At 50.1% G+C, this 15,931-nt stretch overlaps 1 protein-coding gene across 4 annotated transcripts in view; it reads left to right on the forward strand.

Annotated features, from left to right (window-relative positions):
• Positions 1-15,931, forward strand: part of Fancc (FA complementation group C) — a 167,725-nt gene that overhangs the window by 138,024 nt on the left and 13,770 nt on the right. For 3 of the 4 annotated variants that reach the window (XM_048800342.1, XM_048800341.1, XM_015503973.2), the window contains 3 exons: positions 3,194-3,350; positions 12,191-12,243; positions 13,549-13,648. In XM_048800342.1, the coding sequence (XP_048656299.1) occupies positions 3,194-3,350; positions 12,191-12,243; positions 13,549-13,648 (310 nt within the window). The remainder of the gene's footprint in view (positions 1-3,193; positions 3,351-12,190; positions 12,244-13,548; positions 13,649-15,931) is intronic. The other variant, XM_048800343.1, reaches the window with a different exon arrangement.

Here is a 15,931-nt window from a genome sequence, read left to right on the forward strand (position 1 = left end):
GGACCCAACTTTCATGGGTCCTCTGGTGGCCTGAACAGCCCTTTGCTGCCTGCTGACTGGAAGAGTGAATGTCACAACTGCCCCCCCCCCCCCCCCCCGGAACCTTCAGAAGCATCCCTCAGAAGGGCGCCTCCATCAAGAACCTTTCTAGTGGAGGATTTAATTCTACCTTTTTTTATAGCTGTTAAAAACAAAAATACATTTGAAGCAAAATGATTTAATAAGCAGCTAGGCCAATTTCTTCACCTACTCCATCTCTTTGGAGAAGGCGGAGCAATCTCTGCCCACCACGCTGAGTATTGGGGGGAAACTGAGTTTTCTCAGTGTCGAGGAGCACCTAATCTGGAAGAGTCTACTGGCAGGAGATAATTCCTGTCAGAAATCCAGCACTAAGGGCTGGGGCTGGGGCTTAGCAGCAGAGCACTCGCCTACCATGCATGAGGCACTGGGTTCGATCCTCAGCACCACATAAAAATAAAATAAATGTATGTGTCCACCTACATCTAAAAAAAATAAATGTAAAAGAAAAAAGAAAAAAAGAAATCCAGAACTAAAAATCAGGTGTTTTGTGTGGCAGCTTCTCTCAGACCCCACAATTTGGAGAAAAATCATAAAAGTATTGCCCATAAACCCTGCTGCCCCACATTCACCCAAAGCACCGCCCAGCACAGAAACTCCCCTGGCGGCCAAGTAGGGATTTGAGGGAGCCGATGCTTTATCTTCTCCAGTTCCTTCAATTCATCATTTTTACCGGTGCCTAGAGAGATGGAGCAAGCAGAGTGCAGGAAAAGGGCAACCGTAGAGTTTCCAACTAACACACGTTGAGCAGAATGAAAATGCCCACGTCCCTGAAAACATTTGTTTTTGTTTTTTCGTTTTTACTTCATTGACTCTAAAATTTCCCCAGTGGGGCGTGGTGGTGCACGCCTACCATCCCAGTGAATTGGGAGGCTGAAGTAGGAGGACGGCAAGTTTGAGGCGAGCTGAGCAATTTAGTGAGGCCCTGTTTCAAAAAATAAAGGTCTGGGGATGTGGCTTAGTGACAGAGCACCTGGGTTCAACCTCTAATACAAGAAAACAAAATATTCCACAGGATGTATGTTCATTTTATCAGGTTAGACAGCACAATACAGAAATGATCTCCCTTTGTCTCCCCCACCAACTTCTGATAACCATACCTGATATTCCTATTAACACACAGTAGTCTATTTAAAGGAGTCCTCATTCTTCTTAAAGTAGCTTTTAAGTACAGAACAACAACACATCTACTGTCACACTATACGTACCACTTTGGAACCTTTTCTCAACTACCCTACCTTGGACATCCTTCAGGGGATGCAGACCCAGCTCATTTATTATAAAACAAAAAAGGAGCATGTGCCACAGTGTCCGTGGGTCTTACTCCACCCCGTTGTTCCTGGGACACACGTCCCAGTGGCTTCTAACTTGGTCTCTGTGATACTGCTGCAGTGGGTGCCTGTCCATCACCAGTCGGCCACATGGTCCTCAAACTCCACTTTCAGGCCACACAGACTCCTCCTGGTGTCCTCCTGTTGCAGCTGTCCCTCTGGAGGCCCAGCTCCTGTCCTGCCCTCGCCGCCACCCCCTCCTCCCCTCACCCTCTTCTGCGTCCATCGAGGGCCTGCCTGGTGCGGCCTTCCCGCTCGCTTGCCGTCTGCATTTCCTCTTTCTCCGCTGACGCCTGAGTGCCCGTGTTCCTGGGCATGGCCTGTGCCCAGGCCCTCCTCTCCTGCTCAGCGCCCCTCCCTTAGCTCCTCATCCATTCTCACCACCTTCCATGCAGCCAGCACCTCCCCAAAGCCTGTCACCAGGCAGAGCTCGCCCGGGATCTGGGACACTGTGGGCCTGTTAGTGCCTCTGCTTGCTGCGCCTGAGTCCACACGCCTCCAGCAGAGCCCCTGGCCGATCCTTCACAGCACTGGTCCGCTCTCCCCTTTCCACCTGAGTTGGGCACAGCTGGCATGGAGGGCTGTAGGCCTGCAGCAGCTCTTTGCCAGGTGTGGGAGGCGACGGGATGGAGGAAGGGGCCCTGCTTGGGGTCCCTGCTGAGTCGAAGCTCAGGGTGAGGACGTGAGATCAGAGGAGCCCAGAGGCAGGCCGTGCCCAGGCCCTCCCGCCCTCCACCTGGTCCTCGGTGATCCCCCTGGTGACAAGGTGGGTGCAAGGACAAAGCGGAAAGACAGTGGTCCCTGGGCTTCCCACCAGCTCTGCAGAGAAGTGGCCCAGGAGTCATGGTGAGGGGACAGGGGCTGAAGGGGTCATTGAAGGGGTAATGAGGCCTTTGCCCTCATGTTGACATAAGAAATAGTTTCTCTAAAAAGCCTGCTGTGGAGTCCCTGGCCTCCTCGGACGCTCGGGGCCTACAGGGCACCTGTGGCCGGGACATATTAATAACAGTAAGCCCCTGTGCAGACCTTGAAAGCGCCCTTCTGTGTGGGACAGGAGGGTAAGGGCAGGGAGCCCTGGGGGCCAGAGTGCAGAATCAGACACCTACCCCTCAGTCCCTCCCAGGAGGGGAGCTAGAGCCCCAAATCACTGACACTGGAGGACCCTCCAGCAGAAACAGCTGCAAGAAATGGTTTTTATGAAGTTGCCATGTTTAAGGTCTACTCTGTATCAGCTCGGCCATAACCACCATATGTGAATTGTTAATAAAAAGTATTTTTTTAACTTTTCAGCAACAGATTTGTAAACAGAGTTCTTCAGCATTGACAGTGTAGCGCTGTGCTAAGCGCTGCGCATGTGTTACTGTGTGGACCCTCCGACCTAGTTCACAGATGAGGAAACGGAGGTGTAAAGGTTACGCAGCTTTCCCAAGGTCATCTGTTATTTTCTGAAGTTTGGGCCTGCGTTTACCTGGACACACGAGACCTGTCTCCCACTCATTTTTCATCCCTCTCTTTTTCTTTCTTCACTGTCAATTTGCTTATCTTTCTTGAATGCAGATTTCTTTTCTGACATTTCTCTGATTCTTACAGTGAGTTAGGTACCAGTGTAGTCGTGTTATTTTCAAAGGAGTACAAAGTGACTGTTCCTGGGTGCCATGAATGTTCCCTCTGGCTCTGGCCACCGAGAGGCCTGCTGCGCTGGGTGGGCATCGCACGGTGAGTGTTGCTCATTCTTTTTTCAGGATCCATGTCTACCTAACATTCCTCTTGTTTCTCGCTGAAAGGAAGAAGATCTCTCTCCCCGTGGCTGCTGTCACCAGTCTATGGCTTCGGCACCTTCCCAGCCTTGAAAGAGCAGTGCTATGTCTTTTTGAAAAGCTCGTCTCCAGTGAGAGGCATCGTCTGAGAGAGATCGAGTGCTTTGTCAAAGATTCATTACTGGTACGTGCGAGGCTTGGTGAGGGGAAAATCCTCAAGGGAGATGCTGGGAATCGTTTCTTGGAGTTGAGGGTGGGGCGGGTGTAAATAGGAGATGGGTGTTTACATTTTATCTAGAAAGCACCCGGTTCGCCAGCTTTTCTATGCACTTGGTGCCTAGGGGGAGAGGTTTGAGAGCCACATGATCCCTGGGCCTCAGATGGTGTATTCACAGGATGGACATTTAGACAGCAAAGGTGCTGGGGGCTCTGCAAAGGAGCACTTTATTGGCCCCTCCCCGTTGCACTTGTCGGAACGCAGTCCGCTCTGTCCGCGGCCCGCCTTCTCCCCACACCACAGGATGGTGGTGCCTGGGAAGGAGGCTGAGCACTGCTCTTCCCCGGCCCCCCTGTCCTTGCCACAGGTGCCCTGCAGGCCTGGGGTGCCCAAGGAGGCCAGGGACTCCACAGCAGGCTTTTTAGAGATACTATTTCTTATTTCAACTTGAGGGGGAAGTTTTCTAAAAATGAAGATCTGTGGCCAAGGGAGAGGAGGAATCAGTTAACAGAAACAGTTTAAAAATAAGCCTCTTGCTCTTCACCAGAGGAACAGTAGCAGTCAGGAGACCAAAACAGAACCCAGAAAAACGACCAGAGCAGCGAGAGAGCTGAGGTTCTGGAACTTTCTCTGGTGAGGCTCTCAGCCTTGGAACCTCCTTCTGTGATGGCTCCACTGCCTTCGTCCCCAGGCCTGTGAAGTCAAGGACTCAGTGGCCCCAGGGCCACACTGCCTGGCCCAGCGTCAGCCGTCCTGCGGCTCCTTCTGTGGGAGGCAGCTCTGTGCAGTCAGTGTGCAGTTATGTTAAGAAATCAAGATGAAAAAATCGAAAAAGATACATGTCACAGTGGACCAGCCAGGGTGGCCCCACTCCTTGGTCCTTTTATCTCTCAATCAAGTGACAAGTGAATGAGGCATGGGTAGTTTCCACATGACCTGGTTTGTACCAAGACATACAAGAGCAGAATGAGTACAAATAAGCACAGGAATGTGTGAAAATGTAGACAAAAATAGGCAGAAGAAAGCCGAGCGTGTTGGCGCACCCTCCTGAGTGTTGAGGCCAGCACTCAGGAGGCTGAGACAGGAGGGTGCCCTGAGCCCAGGGGTTCTCATCTCAAAGCAAAGGGGAAAAGTCAAAATAACAGATTGTGTCCACAGAAGAAAGGTCTGGAGACTGTGCTGTCAAGCCACACTCGATGGCTACGTGTTGCTGTGAAGGCCGCAGCCCAGGGGGACCTGTTCTCTGGGGCAGAGCATGGACTACGGGGTGTAGTCGCAGCAAGTGTCATGTCTCCGAGGCCATCTGAGGATGCTGGTGCCCACTCCTAGCAGGCACATGACCAGGCCTCGGGGTCGGGAGAGAAAAGCCCAGGATATCAGCTCCTTTGCATGTTGGTGACAGCTGTCAGCCGCTTGGCTCAAGTCACACCTGTGTGACAAGAGAAAGCCCAAAGTGGAGTTGGTGCTGTCAGAGCATAGCCACATCTGTCACACTTGCACCACCAGCTGGAGAGTCACAGGAGTGATGACGTGGCAAGCTGCCATCGCTGCAGGGCTGTGCCGTGTGCCACAGAGTGTCTCCCAGGACCCTTCGTGGACTGCACTGTTTCCCATCCACTGTCACCTCTGAGGGTTTGGCACAGAGTCGTGAGCTCAGAGAGCTCTGCTGACAGCCCCATCCCAAGTGTGGCCAGGACACGGGTCGGGAGTGTCCACCTGGTCCTGGCTGAGACGCTTGGGGCCAGGGCTGGCTGGGCCCAAGGTCCTGTGCTCACCAGCAGGGCCTCGTTGCCTCCAGGGCCTCCTCTGTGTTTAATTCTGCTGGAACCTCCTGTTTTCTTCTTTCTCTTTCAAGCTGGAGGCTGAGTGTGGGAATCCCGGTGGCACCAGTTGCCGCCTCCTCTGGGGCCTGCCCACCTGTTGTTCCAGGGCCCCTCCTGCTCTTAGTGTCTGGGCTTCCCAGTCAGAGAACCATGTGGGTCCTGCCACTGTCACCTGCCAGTCGGGTGCCCCGACTGAACCCACTCGATCTGAAAGTTTACAGCACTTGGTAAGAAAAAAGAAAGAAAAACATATTAAGACTGAGAGACCCCAAGAGTTCATTTTTAAGGGCAGTTACTATTTGATCTCCTCATTTTCAAGAGAGTTGCATATTAAAGCAAGAGATAAGAATGCACCTTACTTTAAAATAATCACAACACAATTTAAAATAAACAAAAAATTTTGGAAGCCCTCTGGCAGCCCATTCCAGATTGCTAAAGGCAATAAATCACCTTTATTGCCTCGTAATTTTATTTCTGACTTAAATGCGCATGCTGTAACTTAAGGCACTTTTCTTCTGGTTGCTTCTCAGCGGTAAAATAGAGAAAGTGGACTATGTGCTTCTGAGAGGCTTGACCAGTTTTCTGTGAGCCCCTTTCAGTGGAGAACTTCCTGCCCTGTGGGTTTTTCCGTGACCTTTCATTGCTCCTGTGGCTCTTCTCTGAACCTCCCCTGTGTCCCTTCTACGTGAGTGGCACTTTAGTGAGCACAGCAGAGAGGCGCCTCTCCCATCGGACATCACATTGCAGAATCTTCAGGCACTGTTTGTAGTGGACCGTAGCCTTGCCCGCTGAACAATGCCAGCGCCCATCGATTCCCCAAGAGTTTATCAGGATCATGTGTTAGAGATTCAGAGCTTTTATTATGGTTCAAAGGAGATTCTAGAGGGTGTTATTTGGTTTAATTTATTGTGGCATTGGCAGGATGTGACCTCTCTGTGCCTCATGGTTCATGGGAGGTAATTACAATACAGACTGGCTAGAAGCCCCTGATTGGCGTGGGCCACTCTCCCCAGGCATCGTGGCCTGCCATGCCCGAGGGCCCCTCGGGCTGGAACAAGCCTGTGACCTACAGGGTGATTACGTGGGTAACCTGAAGAACTGCTTCCTAATTGCATCATCCGACCTGTTTATCGCAGCGCAGTATCTTGGTGCAGTGACAGGACCGAGCCGAGGTATCAGCTGGATCTCCAAGACCCAGCACCAGCCTGCTGTGCTGTGCCGCAGAGGAAACCCGATGCCTATTACATTAGAGTCCGGCTCTGAGAGTAATTAAAGCGTGATGGTCTACGTAACTCGTGTGTTATATGGAACGCCGTTAATTATATTTCCATCTCTGGGGACTCTACACAGCGAGTCCTGGAAATTCTATAGTTACCAAGATATAGCAAAGCACAAGATGAAAGTGCTGTAGAGTGCGGTGACCTCCCAGATGTTCCTTGGCCTCTCAGGACTGCAGAGGCCTGGTGTGCTCCCCTGAGACTCCAAATGATAGGGACTGGTCTGTTGTCACATGAATTTTATACACACACACATACACACACACATCTTTGGTTTCTAAAATAAAAATGAGTTTTCCAAACTGTTTATTTTTGGGGCTCATCCTTTGGCTTTCATGGACCAAACTGTCCCCTAGTACATGGCTGCTTGCCACAGATGGTGGCCCCCAGATAAATTGAAGTTTGTACAAGTTTTAACCCCAGTTCTTACTGTACAGACTGAAACGTCTTAAAAGAAGATGGTCTTAGCCAGGAATGGTGGTGCACACTATAATCCCAGCAACTCAGGAGGCTGAAGCAGGAGGATCATGAGTTCAAGGCCAGCCTCAGCAATTTAGTGAGGCCCTAAGCAACTCAGCAAGACCCTGTCTCGCAGTAAAAAGTAAGAAATGGCTGGGGATGTGGAACACTTCTGGCTCAATCCCAGAACCCAAGCAAACCACAGCAACAAGAAAGAAAAGAAAAGACAGACGGTGCTTTGCTCCCTGGCAGCACCGTCACTGGAAGGCCACAACCTGCCCTTAAAGACTGGTGCTGTCACCAAGAGCAGTGGAAGCCACTCGCAAAGCATGCAGCCTCTGGGTTCCCGAGGCTGGCCCCAATCAGAACGAGGCTGTGCTTCCCCTTGGTTCTGTTGGTGGGCCCAGAGAGCTATTGTTTGGAGCCCGCCCTGAGTGAGAAGGCTGGCAGGTGGCAGGGTGGCTGCGCTATGCTGCTGTGTGCCAGGGCGGGGCACCCTGGACCTGCAGTTATGGCTACTGCAGCGGTGTCCTGAGGAGCTGCTTGTCACCTCCCCAGCAGATGGAGAGGCTGGCACTGAGGGGGCAGGGTTGGTTTGGGTCTTGTGCCCAGGTGATGAGTCCACTCCTCCCCGATTCTCCTGCCTAAAAGGCCTCACAGCTCAACCAGAGCACTTCTTAACTCGAAAGAGCTTCAGAACAAAAGCTCCGGCCACCTCAGGGCTCTTGGTGTGAGCTAAGTGTGCGCTCGTCTTCTTTCTCCAGACAGCAGGCGTGACCATCTCAAGAGGAAAAAGGGACTTTGTTTCACAAGATCGCAGGCACAGGTTCCCTTTCTCAAAATGCTGTGATGGAAACAGCCCCACAGCCTGCACGATGTGATCCGTTTCTGTGCACAGATAGCTGTCACTGATGCTCTAGAGTTTTCTTTTCCTCCTTTTCCCCTCCACAGTCTTTCAAGTATTTCCTTTTTAATGTGTTGCATGAGTGGAAGACTCTCAGCAGTGGCTGAAGCTGTGGGCTCTGCCTCCAGGCAGCAGCTGCACTTCCCAGTGCTGACCTCTGGGGGGCACCAGATGCCCCTGGACTGTCTGGTAGAGAAAGCCCAGACTGCAGGACAGTGTCCCTGCTGGGGATGTGACCCTGCAGCCAGGCAAAGATGGAGCCTGCGAGGGAAAACACACAGGCGGACAGCAACAAAAGCCAGGGCAGCCGTGCCCCGGGCGTCCTTTACCACTCAGGCTGGCCCCAGAGTGGTGTGGGCACCGAGAAAGCTTCCCCCTGCTCAGCCTCCGCAGGCTGGCTGGATCCAGGCACTGGTCCAGGGACCAGATTTCAGGGACTTTTGTCCAGCGTCCAGAGCTGGGCATCCCCCAGGTGCACCTCCCACTTCAGTGTCTTAGAGAGCGTGTGTAAATTTAAAACGCAAAAGTACATTTGGTACTTGTTAAGTTTTTAAGTCCAGGAATGACAGATTTATCACTAATTAAACAATAATTGCATTATGGAGTACTGAAAAAAATTGCTCGTAGTATAAACAACATCTGGTAAAGATTAAAAAGAAAGAATAATTCCTCTAAACCCAAATTTATTGTAAGAAACTTGAATGTTTTAAAACAAAATAGATCCTAAAACGTAAAAGGAATATTTACAGTTTTATGTTTAGCATTTTGAAAATAGGGGGAAAATGGCATCATGAAAAATACATATTTATAAAGATGCCTAATTTTATATGGTAGATGTGAAGGTTTTTATATAAATAGATTGTTTGAAAACCAAATCATTCTTTAACTCAATAAAGGCGTTTATTGTTGGAATTAATCTTAGGGAGAATCTTTTTTAAGTAGAAAGCTTTCGTGGTGGATATAGTTGCCCTTTGATTTATATGTGTATACCAGCCGGCGACAGAGGCTGCCAACAGTCAGATCCTCGCAGGACCAGGCGGCCTGGCTGGTGGGCCACGTGGAGGGGGAGTCCTTCCGCAGATTGCTCAGATGGAAACTTCCTGAGCATTCAGATGGGCCTTGGAAAGAGAATCCATTGCGAGCTCCCTAAGCTGCAGCTCCTTGCTGCTCATCTGCACCTTCCGTCTCGATGGTGAAGGGGCGTGTGTCCATGAAGAGTGGTGACGGGAAGAGACTTAGGGAGTTCCTGCCCTTGGCCACCTTTGTAGTTTTTTCTAAGAGGCATTTGCTTTTAGCTGTGAATTACCTCAGATCATGATTTGATTTCCCTTTCTGGTTTGTTTTCTGTGCCTCTCTCACATGCACAGAATCAAAAAATAGAAAAAGATGAATATTTCTTCCTGAGACTTGCTCATCTGTGTTCTCAGTTCTCTTCTGTGTGTTTGTAATAGTCATTGCTGGTTTGGGATGAAGACAGAATAAAAACACCTGTGGGTGGAGCTGGAGGTCGATGCTGTCCGCAGCTCTCGGGGCTGGCGGCAGGGCCTGTCCCTCTCCTCTCCCAAGCAGCAGCAGCAGCAAGCATGGCTGCTGTGCCCTTCCTCCACAGCGATGGCCTCCCTGCTCTGGGGCAGCTGTGGACCAGCCATTGGAGGCCAGGTGGCTGTGGGCTGGCGGGCAGGCTGGAAGGAGGGCAGATGCACAGCCAGCAGAACCACCCAGGCCCAAGGAAGGCAAGACCAAGCGTCTGCAGCTGCCTGTCGTCCCTGTCTGTCTGTCCTCTGACATTTAGGGGAAGGATTGGAGGAGGGAAGAAGGCAAACTTGTGTTCTTGATAGCCTCCTGACGACAGGGTTTCCTTAGACTTGAAATAATCTGTGCATGAAAATCGTTAGGCCAGATGGAGAAGAGGGAGCTTGAGAAGGAACAGATTTTGGTGGGATGGAGAAAAACAGACGAGCAGATGGACCCAAGAAAGTTTTTCTTTCTTCATTTTCAAGGACAGATAATTGCACAGATCATGGGGTCTCTGAGCTAGGCTCCAGAACCTTGGGTGACAGTGACCTATGCATGTCACCAGAGCTCCCCCTTGATCAGTACAGCAGGAGACAGAGGGGTTAAATGTTTGCCTCATCACTTGCAAGGATGCTATGAAGGCTTGAGGGGAGATGTGGCTTCCAAAGAAGATTCTCATGGTAAGAAAAACAGCTTCAGTGTGTGCTTTTGTGATTTGATGTCACGGGCACACATGCCAAACCTGAGAGCACTTCAGTCCTCTTGAGGGGTCTCACTGAAAAAAGTTAGAGTCTCATTTTAAAGACTAACAGCAAAGGGTGCCATGAGAAGAAGCCGAGCATCAAGATCCCTGTTGCGGCTATTTGAGCAGAGTTCCCCTACCTCCTGGCCTCCAAGAGCTAACAGTTGGTGGAGAGTAAATGAGGTTCTGAAATATTTGGAAAGAAAGAATTGTAAGTGGACAGTCCACTGCATGGGGGAACAGGCAGATTCCACACAACCTGGGGACATTTGAAGCATCTGATGGAGCTCTCTTGCTGGAAAACACTCCTAAGTTCTTTCTCGCACTCATTCTTGTTTGACGGTAGAACTTTCTTACTCAATTTCCCCTTGGCTCTCATGGCAGCCCCAATCTACCCCTTGGATCATGCTTTCCTTTGCCATCCAGAGATCCATGTAATCAAACGTGGAGTTTCGCAGCTAGCTCAACCCTCAGGATGGCCCCGGGGTTGTTGGCTATTTAGAATAAAAGGAAATGTTTCTCTTTTGCCGTGTTCCATCCTGGTCTTGTTCTCCCTGTGCATTCTCAGGTACTGTTTGTCCTCCTGTGGGCACGCAGCAGTGCTGTTGGTCCCAAACACTCTAGAGGCAGGTGGTCTACCTGGAAGACTGAGGCCTGGTCTGCAGACCTAGGCAAAGCACGCTTCCTGGGGACTGTGATGCTTGTCCCTTGCTTGGTCTTATCCATTTTGGATACATGGAAACTTGTGATATTTTCCGGGCATATATCCAGTGACCTCTTAATAATTGTTACTTACAGCAAGGCTAAGATTAACTGGCTTGCTAAGATCAAAGCCAGGAAGCAAGCGACCCTTCCTCTGTGAGTTACTTTCTTAAATAACGAGCATTTCACATTGGCTTATTTTAGATAAAAGTGGGAATTGGTGAAGACTTAGGGACCATGGGTTACTCTGTGTCAGTACTAGAGAATTTTAACTTTCAGATCACAGATCTATCTCCTTTCACCAACAAGTGGCAGTGCCCCTGCCTGTGGCCTTCTGGGGCAGCCTGCAGTAGCGCAGCGTTAACACTAGATGGCGAACGCTCAATGTCGCAAGACACCATCCCAGACCAAGAAGGGGCAAGCTGGCGTGGGCACCATGCTTTCTACAGGGTGGTCCAGAAAACTGCAGAGGCAGAGTGCAGCCTTTTGTTCTTCTTGTGAAAATGCTTCCCAGGGCAGTGCACAGGGCAGTGTGCTTCGAAGAACTTCCCTGTAGAGCCTGACCCACCAACATTGGTTTGCTATGGCAAAATCTCTCTTTTATGAAAACACAAATAAGTGTTTCTGTCAGGCATAAACTCGTTCTTTGAGCTCTGTTCAAAAAGATATGGAACCTGGGTCAGACCCACAGAGCCCATATCCCTACTGGAGGCCACAGGAGGCCAGCTTCTGCAGATGTCAGTCACTGAAACCAATCATGACAGAGCAAACGAGGTAATCATCGTTTGAGATGAAGCTGCCTTTTTTCCTTCATAACCGTCTTTTCTTCCTAAATAATTAAAGCTGTTAAGTCATAGTGTGTCGAATGAGTGATGTCATTTAGTCTAGCGTGGCAGTTTCCTGGTTTCCTCCATAGTAATTCTAATTTATCATGTCCCTAAATAAGCAGGAGCCAAAGACAGAAGACCAGGGCTTGACTTTGAGGCACTTCCAGGCCAGTCGAGGAAGTCAGACAAGGGCACATATAAATAAAACTAGCCACACAGGCGGGCTCTATTTTCACTAGGGCATGCCGGTAGAAGGTATTTTTGAATTGTCCATGACACTTATGCATCTTTCTGGATCATATGGGCTTATTATAGATATGTGGGACACACAGAGGACAAGGAGAAGATGAAGCTTGCCGTAGTCCCTACCCAAAGAGGACCACTACATTTGCTTGTGCCTCCCAACCCACCACACACCAATTGTTATTTCCTCCTAACCCAAAGAAATATGCTCATTTCTCCATACCAGCAGCCCTGGACAAGCCATCTGCCCCATAATAGCATCTTATTATTGATGAAATACCTGTAGTCTCACCTCCTGATCTGTTTGTTTTACAGCCTCAAGCAGCCTGCCACCCGGCTGTGTTCAGAATTGTCGATGAGATGTTCAGGTAAATATTATGCTGTTTCTGCTAGCAGTTGATCTAAAAATGCTCAGCTTCCAAGCACGAATGAAAAATCTGAGTTGTCTGGCTATACCACGGGAAATGTGAGTTTCTGACTCCATATCTGGCTAGGCTTTTTGGTAATTAAAGGTAAAATCAAAAGTCAGTGTATATTTAAAAGCCTATTTCAAAGAATTAAGATAACTTTCTTTTTTGTGATCGTTTTAAATTCTAAAAGCAGAATCAAACTGGATGTTAGGATCATGAAATGTCCATGTGGGCTCTTTCTCAGCTTGAATGAAGAGGTGCAGTTCCCTACCTCACCACACGAGGGCCGCTGTGCTTTGTAAAAGGCTTTCAGCCAGGAGCAGTGGAGAGGCACAAATCAAGCCGTTCTTAACAGAACTCCTCTGAAAGGCAGAGCAAGCCATGCGTGTTATCTTCTAACTAGCTCATGACTTTTTATTTTAAAATGTGAGTCCTCTGGGGAGGGGCATTGGATTTAGAGGGCTAGGGGTGAGGGTTGCAGCATACTGGGTTATGGCTCACAGTCTGGGGGATTAGCCACAGAATCCTGAGACCAGGCCCCCTTTGAGGGACTTGTCACCCAGAGTGTTTCCAGCCTCTGGCAGATGCTGGGCAGCAGGGTGCAGACCCTCCCACGCCCTCACACACAGGGGTGATTCTGGGGAAAGGGAGTTTACAACAAATAACTTGCCACTGAGTCGTCTTGAAACATGCCAACTCTCGGCTAAATGGCCCTGAAGTAAGATGGCAAAGTTCTGTCTTAGCGTAAAGCAAGCCAGGCTGCAGGGTTTTGGTTTGGCTTGGTTTGTTTTTTTTGTTTTTGTTTTTGTTTTTGTTTTTGTTTTTGTTTTGCTTAAACAAGCAAAAAGCTAATTGTATGGAAATGCATGGAAACAAATCAGGTATACGGAGATTTTTCCAGCCGCTTTGCTGGGGGACATGACTGAGCCATTTGGCCCTTTGGGGCAGCTCTGTTGCTGCTTATGAAAGCAAAATGTCTGCTGATGTCGCATGTTGGGCCAGTGGTGCACAGATGTCTGCAGGAACACACAGTCTCCGCGAGCGCCATGCAGTGTTAATAATGCACGAACCAAGAACGAGTTCATGCCTTTGTAAAGAAAGTACTTAGAAAGGGAGCGACAGGTCTCTCCTGCCTCCAAGCAGGGACTGCAGTCTGATGGCGGCTGCTGAGGCTCAGCCCAGGACGGCCCCTGCTTGCCTTGACCGCAGTCGGGGCACAGGTTTGCCATGTTACTCAGGCGTTGATCCTGTCTCGTTGTGCAGGTGTGCACTCCTGGAGACGGATGGAGCCCCGGAAGTCCTGGCTGCTCTTCAGGTGTTTACACGGTGCTTCCTGGAAGCTCGGGACAAGGAAAACAAGCAGGTTCCTTACGCTCTGTGTGTCACTCCCTTCGCCCCAGAGGAAAAGGCTGTTCACCTGAAAAGAACACTTTTATTTTTTTATTTTTTATTATTAGTTGTTCAAAACATTACAAAGCTCTTGACATATCATTTTTCATACATTTGATTCAAGTGGATTATGAACTCCCATTTTTACCCCGTATACATATTGCAGAATCACATCGGTTACACATCCACATTTTACATACTGCCATACTAGTGTCTGTTGTATTCTGCTGCCCTTCCTATCCTCTACTATACCCCCTCCCCTCCCCTCCCCTCCCATCTTCTCTCTCTACCCCATCTACTGTAATTCATTTCTCTCTCTCGTTTTTTTTCCCTTTCCCCTCACTTCCTCTTATATGTAATTTTGTATAACGATGAGGGTCTCCTTCCGTTTCCATGCAATTCCCCTTCTCTCTCCCTTCCCCCCCCCCTCTTGTCCCTGTTTAATGGTAATCTTCTCATGCTCTTCCTCCCTGCTCTGTTCTTAGCTGCTCTCCTTATATCAAAGATGACATTTGGCATTTGTTTTTTAGGGATTGGCTAGCTTCACTTAGCATAATCTGCTCTAGTGCCATCCATTTCCCTGCAAATGCCATGATCTTGTTATTTTTTAGTGCTGAGTAGTACTTCATTGTGTATACATGCCACATTTTTTTTTATCCATTCATCTATTGAAGGGCATCTAGGTTGGTTCCACAGTCTAGCTATTGTGAACTGTGCTGCTATGAACATGGTTGTAGCAGTGTCCCTATAGTACTCTCTTTTAAGGTCTTTAGGGAACTTATTTGTTCGTTTGTTGGTTGTGGTGGGGGGGGCCAAACCCCAGCCCCTGTACGTGCTAAACACCTACTGCCACTGAGCTGTTTGCGACAGTTTTTTGGTCAGTGATGGTACTGGGGCCTTTGTCACTGAGCTTCGTCCCCACCCCTTTTTATTTTTATTTTACTTGGACCCAGGGTCTCACTAAGTTACCCTGGGCGGGGGGGGGGTGTCTGCCCTAAATTGCCTTGAATTTGATCCTCGTGCCTCAGCCTCCTGAGTCGTGGGAATTACAGGCATGGCCACCACACCTGGCTATTTTTAGTAATTCAAATGGACTTTTGCTCATGAAGAAAGTGTCCAAATAAATGCCCCAGCAAAGGTGAAACCGTTTTAACTGAAAATAAGTCAGGACACTTTCCTGCCTGGTACCTGGTGCTGTGTTAGAGCTGATGCACCAGCAGGTGGACCTCAAGGAAGACCCCAGGCCGGGTTTACACTTTGTCCCTCTGGCTGGATGAACCCTCAGCCAGGGAGAGTCCTCCTGCAGCCCAGCTGGGCAGGGCCAGGTAGGAAGGACCACTTCTCACAGAGCGGCCCTGGACATTGTTCATGCGGGTGTCCATCCTGTCAGAGGCAGGGGTGGGGTAAAGGGGGCAGGCGAAGACGCCAATGACAGTGCAAAGAACGGCAGTGACCAGGAGGTGCTATCCGTTGGCTGGAGGACCCGAGGGCCCCCCAGCAGAGGTGACAGCTACCAAGGTCACTGCCCAGGAGAGAACTGTGTGGAGCGGGGCCTTTTCCCCCAGAGAGCTCTCACTGTGGGCGTTGTGAGGGGCCTGTGTCTCATGGCACAGATTTGGCATGTGTGTGTGGCTCTTTGCTGCTCAGAGTGGCACTGGCTGCCTCCCCAGGAAGGACGGCAGGTCCCCTCTGTGCTGTCTGCAGTTGATCTGTAGGGCACAGCTGGGATGCTCGGCCCTGGGGTCCCCCTACTCCCCTAGCCGAAGAAGCCGCTCAGGTCTTAGCAGATGTCCCTACTTTCTAAGGCAACAATAGCATTTATGGTTGACTTTCCCCGTCCTCCGTTTCCTTGGGGCCGTCAGCTAGACTGCAGCAAACGGGGATCTCCGTGGTGCTGACCCTGGAATTTGGGAGCAGAGCTCCACGGAGGGCACCGGCTTTCACAGCCGTTCTGAGTTGTCGCCGTAGGGATCATTCCTCGTTCTCCTGCACACTCTTTATATTCCCAGTTAGGACCTGACCTCCAGCGAGCTGGCCCGTGGCCTCCTGGGATCCCAGGTCGGGGCAGAGGACCCTGCCAGAGCAGTTGTGCTCTTCAGCCATAGCCCCCTCCCCTGTTCCCGGGCCTCTGGCCTTGGGCGCTGTGCCTCTGGACTGGAGTTGTAGTTGCTTTTAATTCAGAACAGTGTCCCCGCCAGGCCACGGGGTCTAGGGGCTTGGGGGCCACTCACTGGGCCCCAGCGTGAGGTGGGCAGAG

The sequence above is a fragment of the Marmota marmota genome, unplaced genomic scaffold (genome assembly GCF_001458135.2).
Source record: "Marmota marmota marmota unplaced genomic scaffold, marMar, whole genome shotgun sequence".
In the NCBI taxonomy this organism is placed as follows: domain Eukaryota; kingdom Metazoa; phylum Chordata; class Mammalia; order Rodentia; family Sciuridae; genus Marmota; species Marmota marmota.